Source organism: Coturnix japonica, chromosome 2, assembly GCF_054131305.1.
Source record: "Coturnix japonica strain WE chromosome 2, WE-NBRP24, whole genome shotgun sequence".
Taxonomy (NCBI): Eukaryota; Metazoa; Chordata; class Aves; order Galliformes; family Phasianidae; genus Coturnix; species Coturnix japonica.
Genome location: NC_140664.1, coordinates 92,655,081 through 92,668,270, shown reverse-complemented (window position 1 = coordinate 92,668,270; position 13,190 = coordinate 92,655,081). Strand labels below are relative to the sequence as shown.

The 13,190-nt window shown below is 42.6% G+C and overlaps 1 protein-coding gene across 9 annotated transcripts in view; it reads left to right on the top strand.

Moving 5' to 3' along the window:
* Positions 1-13,190, top strand: part of EPB41L4B (erythrocyte membrane protein band 4.1 like 4B) — a 162,422-nt gene that overhangs the window by 94,684 nt on the left and 54,548 nt on the right. For 6 of the 9 annotated variants that reach the window (XR_014942884.1, XM_015854293.3, XM_015854292.3 and 3 more), the window contains exon 17: positions 5,224-5,339. The exons of the other annotated variants lie outside the window; for them this stretch is intronic. Coding sequence is in view for 5 of the 6 variants with exons in the window: in XM_015854293.3 (XP_015709779.1) it covers positions 5,224-5,339 (116 nt within the window). In the remaining variant the exon portion in view is untranslated. The remainder of the gene's footprint in view (positions 1-5,223; positions 5,340-13,190) is intronic. 9 annotated transcript variants of the gene reach the window in all.

Here is a 13,190-nt window from a genome sequence, read left to right as displayed (position 1 = left end):
TTGGCTTTGCTATGGGACTGTGGGATTTGGTGCTAGATTGGTGTTCTGCAGCTGAACAAATATCCAATTAGTCACAGATACTGAGTCTCTAGCTACTTGGCACAGGCTATTTTTTCATTGTTACTGTTTATCTCCATAATATAACGAACCTATCCTCATCTGCCATTCTTTTGCTGATCTGCCCAGCTGGCCTTCAGCCCTTGTTGTTTGGATCTGGTTCTTGCTTTCATGCCTGGGCACAAGCAGCAGAAATTTTGGAGCACTGGGAAAACACCGTTGTGCTCTCTGTTTTGGTAGTGGGGTCCACAGCCGTGGAGGAGTAGCTGAAAAAATATTGCACTGAGGCTGAGTCCAGTCCAGTGCAATAGGCTCTCTTGGCTCTTCAAGAAAACTTCTGCAAATGCCATAGATTTTAATAACAGTGGCAAAGATGCATTCCCATTCACAGGCTCACCCAAATGCCAGGGAGAAAGAACAAAAGCTCAGAAATACCTGAGAACCTATGTAAAAAAGAACTATGTAAACCACTGGCAAAAAGACAGAGAGAGATGTCTATCAGAAGCACTCTTTTCATGCCTAGGCGTTTATTGTCTTCTGCATCACTGGTGCTCTTCCTCCTTAAGACAAGTGATGTCTTTCTCTGTGGTGCCTAAGAAGGGCTCACTTTGCTGTACTGGCTTTGGTCCCAGTGGTTGGCATCACTTGGCTGGCAGTAATGTGGATGATTCCCCCTCAGCTCCAGCTGCCACCACTGGAGTACGCACACTTGCTCTGTGGAGAAATTCTGGGCATGTAGAAAGCAAAGAGGAGAGAAAGTTGCTTCTTTCTGATATAGCCTTGGGGAGTTCAGACATACATCTCGGCTGCTGTACGTGTACAGGCTTGTAAAAGGTGCATAGCTTGGCCAGATGTTTGTAGGTTTGCACAAAAACTGGAAGAAAAACATCCCTGCCATTGAGCAATCCTGTTTCTTGTGCTCCAAATTTATAGTCTCAGCACCCTGCAGTGCGTGAGATGCTGGAACTGAATAAGGATTTCAGAAGATGAACAAAACAAGGTGTGACCTTTCCTTATTTCAGAGGTGTTATGAGTTTTTCTTTTGCCCATATTTTGGCTTTGTGCATCATTCTGAGAGGTATCTGCTAGGGAAACTTTCAGCCTGTAGCCAGGATGTCAGCATGGACAGTGCTGGGTGCTCTTGGCTCCTGGCTTTCCTCCCTTAGCAGCTATGTACAGGGAACTGTCAATGCAGAAGTTTTATTCAAACTTTGTGTCAGAAACCTGGAAACCTTTTCTTTAGTTTTCATTACCAAGGAGAGGGAGGTGACAATTTTAAGCATGAGAAACAAAAGGAAGGCATTGCAAGTGTTTGAAGAACAAGTCCTAAGCAGCAATATGAATTGCGTGCTGGAGCTTTAGAAGAATCCACTCCCTTAGCAGCAATCTGCAGTAGCTCTTCTGTACTCCTCTATGCTTAGGCACTAAATGCTTCACATTAGAGGATCAGCAGAAGGCAAAATGCTGCTGTGGCATTGCTGGGGTGGGGCTGGGGTGGGACTTTCCCCCGGGAAAGGGGTGCTGCCTGCTTGATGAAGTGGGGCTGAAGGCTGCAATGCAGCCTGTCAGCCTGGTGCTGCAGGAGCCAGACGCCTTCCTGTGGCTCTGTGCCAGCCTCTATTTTTTGTTTCCTAAATTAGAAGTGAAGCATGCCAGTGGAAATGCAGCCAGTGCCAGCAGCAGTGCTGCTGAGGGCCTTGGCCCTGAGGACACTGTAGGCCTCTGTCCCTGAGGCTTCCCTACAGCCCAGGCTCCCACACCTCCCCCAGACCATCACCCTGTGCCTCAGCAGTGCTACAGCAGGGCCAGACTCCAATTCCTACAGCCCTGCTCTATTAGGAAGGGTAATAATTGTGATCATGTTTCCTGCACCCAGGATGCTACTCTGGCACAGAGGCCCTGCAAGCTCTGCCCAACAGCTGCCGTACTCCCAAAGCAGCCCAAATTTTGGTCTCCCTGAGGAAGCACAAAGGAACATGAGTGCCATCTGCAGAGGGACTGTGGTGCCAGTTTCTAAGTTGGCTGTCCTGACTGCCAGCCAGCCACCTCAAAGCAGACTATGTCACAGTCCCCCAGAGCCCTGTGTCCGTACATTCAGCCTGTCACACAAAGCTGATTCCCCCCAAAAGGTAGCAGGTGTGCTCAGGCTGCTGCTTGCACTGTTGGAGTGGTAATGGTGTAGATGGGATGAAACCCTGGATCAAAGCTATGCCTATGTGCATTGGGGTGGCAGCTCTGTTTGGAGGTGAACCTCCAGCACCTTGGCTGTCAGCCACCTCTCTGGGACTGCATGTATGGCACTGTGGGACCAGAAACACCCAAGCTGAGAGAGACGATGCTTTAAGGGATCCAGATAAGGACCAGGACATGGGAGCTTGTGTCTGGCTGAAGGCCATATGAAAGGTTCCCCAATGGGAAAGTGTTTCTAGGAAGTGTGTGGTCACTGCCTAAGGGCACTCTTGGGAAGAGAGTGCTTGTGATCAAAATACCTCAAGTAGACATGCTCAGAAGGCCAGAAGATCCACTTGTGGAATATGCTAGCCAAATGGAAACCTCCCTGTGAGGTTGACAGTGGCGAGGCTATGCATGTCAGCTTGGCTACTTGATGGTTTTCCATTTTGTTAGTTGTTCCAGTTCCTATAGGACAGACCCATCTCTGAGTTTAGAGGTGATTTTAATCATATGCAAACTAGAACTTGAAGTGACTCACCCATCAGTACATAGCATGTGATAGAGGGAGGGGAAAAGGTGCCTGGATTTTCTCCTTATAGATATGCTGTGATAAATTACAACATTTCAGTGCCTGCTCACAGGGCATAGAAAGGAGTGGTGCAAATGCCACTGTGCCTAGCCAAGGTTCCCTTTAAAATGCTGCTGCATGTTTCACGGTGAGTACATAGCCTGGGACTTTGTTACAGAAAACAAACCCAGGCTAGATCTGCCTGATTTTTCACATTCCAAGTTGTTTGTCTGCTTTGATTACTGGAAGAAGTAAAATTGGCTGAAATAAATCTGGCGTGTGTTTGTGAAGGCAGTTCAGCAGAAGATGTTTTCCTGCATTCTGCCTAATTATGGTATTTGCAGTGCTGCCCTTCACCTTAAAGCCAGAACACACAGATTCTATCTTCTCATGCAGCAGATCTTTCCCCATCTATTCTCTCAGTCACTGTTACCAGAGACCACTGTGCTCAGCAGCAGCCAGCCTTGCCGTGGCAACACTGCTCACTGAGCCTAACTGGGACGGCAGTATTGTACATGGATTACCACGTGCACGTGAGCAAACCCACCCACAGCAGCTGGGGCTGTCATAGAAAACAGCTGCCAACAAGCTCATTGTGTTAGCCCCTGGAATTTTTATGGCAGAAAATGACAAATGGGAAGAAGGGGCTCAGCTTGCCTCTCAGGCTGAGCTTGCAAGTTATCACCTAAAAAAAAAATGAAGACATCCTTTATTCCTCACCTGCTTGATGCAAAAGTCCTTGTGCAAGGAATGGTGTAATACAAGCTGAATTCCAGGCTGGGACGTTGCTTTGTGTGAAAAGACAGTCCTGCCAGATCCTTTCTTGAAATGAAAGCCTGGTTTGCCAAGACCAAATGCTGACTCAGTAGATGTATGCCAATTTTTTGCCTTTTATTGATATATATATATATATAATATATAACTTTAATCTGCAAGGCTGAGTCAAAAGGCTAAGAAAAAGAAAAGAAAAACCATCTAAGAAGTCAGTTTTAAATCACAGCAAAAGTAAATATTTCAAATAATGCACTTTTCCCCTCTGCGTTCCTTCTTGACAGGCGATAGAATGTCCATGTATCTTTAAAAAGAATTATCACTTAGTCTTATCTGATGGCTGGGGTGATTCTTTCAGTGGTAGTCAGGCAGATTCACAGTTTCATATCAGTGGAAGCAACCACAATGTCAGAAATCCTGAACTCTGGCATCATCAGCTTTGGATGAGAGACTACCAATAGGAGGTCAGTGCTGATGTCGTAATCCCTTCTAGGCCACTGTTACCACTGACTATGTTTCACCAGTACCAAGACAGCATTTTGCTTATATCCCTCTAAACTGGCATTAGCAAAGCCCTTAATGTATATTTAAATAGCTGTAGAATTAGATCTTGAGTGAGCAATATTTAATATTCTTAGGACAGCTTAAGAAACTGATCCAAACGGAACTGCAGGCAGTGCAAAGTTTTTTATTGATTTCACTGGGCTTTGAATTGGACTCCAGAGACTACTGAATTGTTCCCAGCTATTATTACCTAGAATCTATGGCAAAAAGAAATACAGGAAGAGGTGAGGATTCATTAAATCATCGTGTAATGAAGCTCTCATTGTTCTCAGAATACTTGCAGATATGTGTATCCCACACCATCCCTAAGATGTTGATGGAGTCCTTTCAGGAGTGTCTCAAAAATATTTTGCTTTGTCTTTCTCTGTCAGTGTTCAAAATCTTGTCTTTTGTCTTTGCTCAAAATCTCTGTTGACAAAGCACAGCAAATTCCTGACAACAGTCTTAAAGAGACTGACATATAAATAAAGATATCTGAGAGGAGCCAAAAGCTATACTCTGATCTCTCTACATATCGCATGCTCTGAGAGAGGAGCCTTGGCCGCATAAATAAGTTCTCTGGTGCCAGTGGGGGTTGACATCATAGTGTCAACTCTGTTGAATGTAAGCGGGTGGCTGGAAGAAGAACCTAGCCCTTAAGCTGGCAAAAGCCCTGCCAAAGTGTAGGGGTGGGAGAGAATGAGCTGGGGAGGTGGGGGGAGGGAAAGGGATTGTTTGTTAAAGAGGAAAAGGAAAAATGACCCAACAGGCTTAATGACTCAGCAGGCACTGAAGCAAACTACCAGAGATGTTGTAGAGTCTTCTCTGGAGATATTCAAGATCCACCCAGTCACTTACCTATGCAACCTGCTGTAGGAAAACTGCTTTACGAGGGAGTTGGACAAGGTGATCTCCAGAGGTCCCTTCCAAACTTACAACCCCTACAATTCTGTGATTCTATGACATTTATGAAAGGATTAGATGGTCTTACAGGGAAGATGATGTGCTGACCTCCATCTTTTCAAACAAAGTTCAGTGACTTGCTCTGCTGTTCTTCTGTATCCTCCCTTCAGACTGTGTTTTCTTTCTTTCTCTCTTGGGCATCTCTTTAGAATTGAGCTCAGGACTTCCCCTTCTTTATGATGAAACCTCTCATCTGAAGAAAATAGAAACGGAGAGTGTGAAGGTAGTTGGACCATGGCCAGCCCTGCACGTCAGCATGAACAAGGTATAGAGTGTACATACATATTTTTACATATATATGACAGAGAGCCCCTTGTCACTTCATATGCAGAAACTGCTGCTTTTCACCTTCAGTTCCAATCAACATTCATCTGTAACTGTTTTGCTTTTAATCATCTCTCACCATCTTGTGGGACGGGGGTTTCGTTTTTTGATGTAGAATTTCCTTCCTCACCATTTAGAGAGTTTCAGAAGCTGCTGTAACAATGTCATGATGTAGTTTTAATTTGGTTGTGAAGCGTTAGTCATCTAGGCAGCTTTGAGCTGTAAAAAAATAACAACACTTCAAGTGATTAAAAAAACAACAACTAGAAGAAGGTTTTCTCTCTACATGAAGTATTTGTGTTAACTCCCTTGGCAATTGATATTAGTGGGTGTTTGATCAATGGACTTTTGCAGGGGTGGCAAAACAGCTGTGTCTCATTACTTCTACCAGAGACTGCCAAATCAGGGGCTTCTGGTATCCATGTGAGGCAAAATCCACTTGACCCTGTTCCGTAGTATGCCTTGAGGTGAGTCTGGATAGAGCTACAGAGCACCTCTGGTTTGTAATAAGTCCTCTGGGATTAGTCCTGAGCTGAGACCAGTGGAGTCAATGAAACATTGCTACTGGATTGCAATGAGGTGGGTCTGGCCCACCAGTGATAATACAGATGTTAAAAAAATAATGTTTTTGGAATGTTTCTGTCAGTTCAGGTGAGAACTCTATTTTATCTTGGTTTCACAGATAGCCTTTAATTATTAATGTTATTTCAACAAACGTTAAGGAAGCTAAAATCAGATATTGGATTATCTTTTCTACATTCTAGGTAACTGAAGTCAATATGTTGAGGAAGCTGTATTGATCCTTTTCTGGTCTCTATGCCAAGGACACTTATTAGGTTGTGTCATTCCTGATGTACTGGGTTTTCCCTCATCAAGAGCTGTCTGAAGAGTCATGAGGCAATGACCTGCGTCATTAGGCATTGTTTTGAAGTCACTGGCTTAGTTTGCCAAATGAAAATTCTTCATCTCCTGGGTTCATCCAGTGAATACCCAACATCGCATGAGAGGAGCACTGTAGTTCAGTTGTATTTCTTGATACTCTTGTCTAGACTCCAGCTCAGAAACCTTAGGTGCAACGCCCAAAGCATGCTTGAAAAGATAGTCCTACATTATTCATCTTACTGACAGCTCAGTCTGGTATCTACAAAGGGCTAAAGCAAAGCAGCTGGAGGACTCTCTCCTTGCTGACCGTAATGTGGAAGTGGTTAAACTAGTTTGGCTTGTGTTGTGCAAAAGAGCCAAGCAGCTGATCTGAATGGTAGGTACCCCTGTGATCTCAAAATGAGTGGATTAATGACCTTTTTACTTTCATTAAAAGAGAACTTAAAACAGTTCAGTCCTATATTCCACCATACCATGCAATTTGCCTGCAACTTCTGCATGGAAAAGCCTGACTTCTGATCCTCTCACTCATTTTTTGTTTCTGAAGCTCTGTGAGGGGAGAATTCAGCTCTTCTATAACTAATGCTTTTTTGGGGGTTTTCCTGACAGCTCTAGAATCTTGTCCACAGTCAGGTGGATTATTTACTTAAGTACTAATGAACAAAACTCAGTAGCACAGCAAGTCAATGCTCCCAATAAATGCAGCTGCACAGCAAATGCAGCCAGTGTCTGCTGTGTTGAGACTTCCATCAGTCAAAGCTTAGCTGATGAAAATGTCTTGTGCTGAGCACCACAAACTGCTAATTGCTTCTGCTTCTGGCAGAAGCTCTGCAGAAGGCCAGGCAACAGGCACAGGCAGTCTAATGAAAACCCTCTGCTGCCAGTCTGAGAGGATTTGATTTTAGGAGCTGGGCAGCGATCCTATGAACAACAGTTACCATGTATGTGAGTGCATAGGCTTGGCCCTCAAAATTTATGAAAATTACAGTTCTGAGCCATCTGACAGTTGTATGTGCCCTTGAAATACGCCCCGCTGGAAAGTGCCTCATCAACCAAGCCCTCTTATTACAAGAAGTGGGTTGTTGTGACCATTTTGAATTCTTTTGGCCCCTCCCTTGTGGTTCCTTCTTGAGGCATGATTTTCTGACTTAGATAATAAGAGAAATAAATGTATACCCAGAGCTTGTAAAGCTAAAACAAACAAACTCAGTTTTGAGCTTGGAGCAGAACATGGAACAACTTCAGATGGCAGTGAAAGGAGGACTGGCTGTAAATGTTGGGCTAACCCCAGGTTGAAATGCCACTGAGCACAAAAGCAGCAGGGCAAGTTAGACAGGACTGAATAGCATTGAACTCTGACAAGTTTTTTCCACTGAGTGTTTGGCCTTCTTAAACCTCCTTTGGTTTCAGCTGTTGACTACCTACTGGGTCCAGCAGCAAACAGGTTTTAATGGGTGCTCAGTGTGTCTAGCTTCTGAGAAAAAAAGTGAAGCTGCAACATTTCTCCTGCAGCACACCATTGCTTTCTATTCCGCTAAGTGCCTTTTATTCCCTGGTTTTGTGTCCTCTTAAAAAATTATACTTAATCAAAACCAGTAAAGCACTTGTGAAGCTTCGCTCGCTCTATTTCTGAGAACAAAGCAATGGTTTTCACATCTATTGTGGAGTCCCAACTTTCATTTGCTCTCTTCCCATTGCTAATTATTATTTTTTCAAGCAAAGTGCTTTGGGGATGGAATTTGTCAGGTCTAATAATCAACCCAGAGGAGAATTAACGAGAATTTGGGTAAATTAGATTCAGCAGTTAATTAATTTGATTGTTGGCTACAGCAAACTCTGTCTCATGGGAATGATGAATGGATGTGTCCAATCTCTTTTCCAGAGCTGTTTGGTACAGCAGACATGTCTGTCCACCTACTAAATGACAAAAGTCAATTTCAACATGTGTTTCATGCCCTTTTGTGCTGGTGCATTTCTTAATCTCCGGGAGACACAGGGCCAAATGCTGCAGCTGAGAATGTATCTCTAATTTTCTTTTCTACAAGCCTTTCCTTGAAATACATTTTTTCCTATCCTTTCTGGTCTATGTGTTTGCACGTGTATACACATGTATATATGATATAAAATCAAGAATGTATAGTTACAATGTCTGAAATCTGTGGAGTCTGATCATTACTAGTCTGGGTATAATTATTCCAGGAGAAAAAAGAATAATGGTACAGTTCAAATTGTTTCTACCCCTTTTGCTGGTGTTATGCTCACCATCCTCTGGTGCTCCTGGGTCCTAAGGTTGGTGGCTCCAGTCTGATGGGGGGCAGAAGGGATGCTGTGGTGAGTATTTCAGCAGCAGGGGTGTGATTTCCATGATGATGGCATCTTCGTCATACTAGGATCTGTCTGGGGCCTTTTTTTGCTAACATGCTTTTACACCTTGGTCTTTCTTCATTGATCTGCGTCTTCACTTCCCATCTGAATTTATTATACTCAATGGCATTTACATGTTCTAGCTACTATGCCTTTGTTGCCTTCATAGCCCCTACAAAACCAGTTTCATTCAGCTCCAGGTCTGCATTTGTTTATAATCATGGGGTCTCCAGCACCAGCCTCTGCCTCCACTGTTACCATCCCAGACCTGTGCTTCTCACCACGTCCTCATGCCTTTTCCTCACAAGGCCTCTGTTGCCATACCAGTCCTGTGTTGCTTCATACAATATCGTACTGTCAGTCATATCTCTTTCTATAAAGAATTAACTGTTTGTGTTACTTTTATCTATATAAAATGATTGCTGCTATAGCGAGACCTAGGAAAACAAAGCTGCAGGCAGACCAAGAGAGGTCTGTACTAAGGAAGTCTGACATCTGTACAAAGGAAGTCTGACAGGCCTTAATGTGGAGGCTCTGCAAAGCTCATGGCCTGCTCGGTCTTTGGTTTCTTGCACTGACTAGAGGACATACTCTGTGAAATACAGATAGCATAGCCCAGTAATGCTGTCATGAAGCTTGGCACTGATGGAAGCAGGGTCTAGTAATATTAAGCAATATTTTATAAAACAGGATATAGGCAAGAGTTTTATTGAGAGTTGTGTCTTTCATTAGACCAACTGATAGCTGACATGGAGAAAGTCTTGTGTATCTGACAGCTTAATAAGAATTTGTTGTGCTTGTTTCTTTTTCCAAATATATTGTTCTAATAAAAGATGCAGCTTCTGCTTGCAATCTTCTTTTCCAATAAGAATAACACATAATCATAAAGGTGTTACCATTATGATGTCTGTTCATAATTATTAGTTGTGAAGGAGATGAAAGTGACTGCATTTTCATACATGTTAGCAGGTATAGGTGCATCCCAGGAAACCAAGGGTTTTGATTGTACGTAGCTAATGTGCACTCAGAATCTGCATATCAGTGCTGTTATCATTAAAATCTTGCCTCCTACCTACTGTGATTGCTAACAGTGAAGAGCATGCCCTAAACAAAACATTCATTTGATTCCTCAGAAGTCTTCAGGCAAAAATGTGCATTAAACTTACTGTTTGGCTGAAAGATTACTGATAAACTATCAGAGGCAAAAGATAACTAATCTTAATATCAGTAAGAAGTTTGAAGTGGAACAGAGAATGAACCTTTCAGAACAGAGGGAATGGAAATGTCAGGTGTAGAAATTGTATTGCTGCGATTCATTTTTGTATTCTGTACTTGTACTTAATATTCAGTTAGCTTTGCAAACCAAAGCTTGTGTCATCATTATCTAACACTGTACAGATCTGCCTTCAGTTCCAGTGTCGGTGAATGTAATTGAATTTAAAGTAAATATTTGAGAAGAGAAAAGCAAATCTAAGTCTTCATTTACAAAGAGAAAAATGCATCTAGTTTGTATGTATATACATACATATATGAGCTTATTCACCCCATTTCTATCAAAATCCATTTAAATGCAATCCTCCCTCTCTGGAAAAATAAGGTTCTGCATCAGTGGTGCAAGGGATATGAGTGCATTGCTATCTTTTAGCAACAGAAGTGGATATGGAAAACTGGAGTGCCATCAGCTATCTTCACTTAAAGTCAACTTTTTTCTTTTTTCTCATTTACAGACCATTTAGGATGAATTTAGATTGCAATTTTAAGCAAGAAGATTATTTATTTCAAATGCCATTTTGACTCTCAGACAGTCACTTAAAACTACCATCTCAGACTTTCCAAAAGTCTGATAATAAGAAAAGATAAAATTGGCGGTTTCATTAACGTTGTGCCATATTTAGACTTCTAATGACTTCCACGCGGAATGCTCTTAGTTTATAAATGAAAATAAAATTGTAATAACTTATAACCTGGGTGCAGCATCTAAATACCCAGCTGCTGTCTGCATGCTTCACTCATCACTGCAAGCAATAAGGCTTCTGGAAACATAAGATTTTTTTATTCCACAATAAAATAAAGTATATTACAGCTCTCCTTGCAGTAATAGTATATAAAGACTCCATAATGCAGTCAGGCTTGTTTTTGAACTAGGAAAATGAACTGTAGAAGTTACTGTATGGTTTTGTGTAGTCGTTATTTTTTTTCTTTCTTGGTGACAGTTATACTTAAGGAGATTAATTAGGAGATTAACAGGGTTATATGTAAAGATTGGTGACATTAAAGAACAATGGGAGCTTATATAGCTGCTTCAAAGTGATAATAGTCTGAAATAACAAGTTGCTACTTTGTTCTGTGATTGGAGTTCACATTTCATCTGGAACTTGGGTGCCACTGCAAATGTATGTCTAATAGGCTCAGATAATCAGCTGTGTGAGAGCTGAGTTCAGGGCTGACTCAGGGTGTGCTGCGCTGTGGCACAAGCTCTGTTGTTGCCAAGGCAGGCTGGCAGAGTTGTTTCAGATGCGTTTTCAGATATGTTCAGAAGGTAGAGGAGTCTGGGTCAGGTTGAGTAGCCTTGGACCCCGTCGGTGTCAGTGTGTAGTCGACATTAACTCTGGTGGGAAGCAGAGGCTTTGGGCTGCTGGCTCAGCACTTGGGGAGCAGGATGAGCTCGAGCAGCAGCAGTGTCTGCTCATTGCCTGTGAGCAGTCTGCAGAGCTGCTGCTGCTGATGAATGAAAGCATAGTGAGTTTTGCTTGCTTAAGGGATGACCCAAACAAAAAATGGTGCAGAACTCAGTGGCCATTTTCAGCCAAGGCAGCAGCATTTGGATCCCTCTGGTAATGAGGATCGTAGTATGTGACTGGCATGTCAAGGACCACACTGGGGATGTATCTTGATATCAAATTCTAAGTGCAGCAGGTGCCTTATACCTACTGGGGATTCCCAGCTGCAGGGCAGCCTTGAGGGCTCTTGGTCAGTGTGGGGAAACATGGCAGGAGAAGAATGTAAGGACTGGAAAATATCCCTGTGTGGACAGAGCAGGCTATGAAGCAAGCCTAATGTGTCCTAATAAACATTGGTTGTCATTATTTAGCGAGTGAAATGCAATTACTTAATCTTGCTTCACTGAAATGCTATTTAATTATAATCCAGTGTTAAAACAAAGGTGGGGTTTTGCATGGCCTTTAGAAATGTCATTGCTTAGTGTGTTATTCTTTTTGCTGTTAGAAATCAATACTATTAAAAGTTGATGACAGTGGCAGCTCTTTTGAAGAGTACAGCAGTGCACTCAGGTTAACAAGGCTGTTGCTCAAGAAAAAGTTGTACTTTCTCCGTGGTTGGTTGGTCCTTTTTGTTTTGATTATCTGCACTTCTTAATCTTCATGAGTACCCCAGAAAAAAAAAGCAAACACTTATGGCAAATGAATATTTCTTTTTCAGATGCTTGCCAGAACTAAAGTTACAGTCAAGACTAAACAGCCACAGTTGTAAGTTGTTCCAGCCAGAAGCCGTCACTTCTCATTTTTAATACTTTCTTTTCCCCTTAGGAGGAAAGTGAGGAGAATGAAATGTCTGAAACTATCTTCCATTCAAAGTAGTAAATGTGACTTGGCAAATAAGCCTGTAATAATTATTCGAAATTTGACAGAGAAAGAAAAATCTCGGGATGGGCAGTCCTGTAGCAGTAAGTTGTTTGAGATCATAGCTGGCAGCTTGGACATTTTGGGTGCAGGAAACTGCTGGACCAGCTTTGAGAACGCACGATAAATATCTTGCAATCTCAATAGAACTCTGCAGATGTCTGGTTCTTCCCCCGGTAGCATTTGCAGAATAGTCTCAGTCAACGAAGTTGTATTTGTGATTTGCTGCACTTGCAGAAAGCTCCCCCTGGATCTTGAAGTTCCTTTCTGTCTATGATTGATCTTGGAACCTGAGAGAAGAGTCACTGAGGTTTTAGTTATCAGCCAGTGGATAACCATGAGGGTGGAAGGAAGGATAAATCATTGAATGGCTTAGGTTGGAAGGGACCTCAAGGATCTTCAAGCTCCAACCTCTTTGCCACAGGCAAGGCTGCCAACCTTCATATCTAATTCTAGGTAATAATAATAAAGAAAACAGATTTTGAAAGCTAAGGGCTAATCATATGGTGATTTAATAAATAAATGAGTAAAAATTGGCTGGTTCTCTCTTGAATTTTGCTTTGCCAGTGGTGAACCTCAAGGATATGCTGGGCCAGGTTTCCTGATGCTTTCCTTGTGTGTGTTCCAGCTGGACAGGAGGTTACAGGGAACACAGTGAGGTCTGAACAACAGCATTATGCTTCCTTATATCCGGGTGTGTGCAGCCACTCACTCTCCACAGCAACATGAGAGGAAAATGAAAGCATAATGGGGGCTATTATTCATCTGTAGTTCAGATCTCATTTCCAGAGAGAACAGGGAAGTTATCAGCAGCATAACAGCCAGTTCTTCCTTAAAATGTGAGAAATTGCACTGTGTTTTGGTTGTGTTTGCATTTACAAGCCTGGTCTCTTCCATACCCTGTTTGT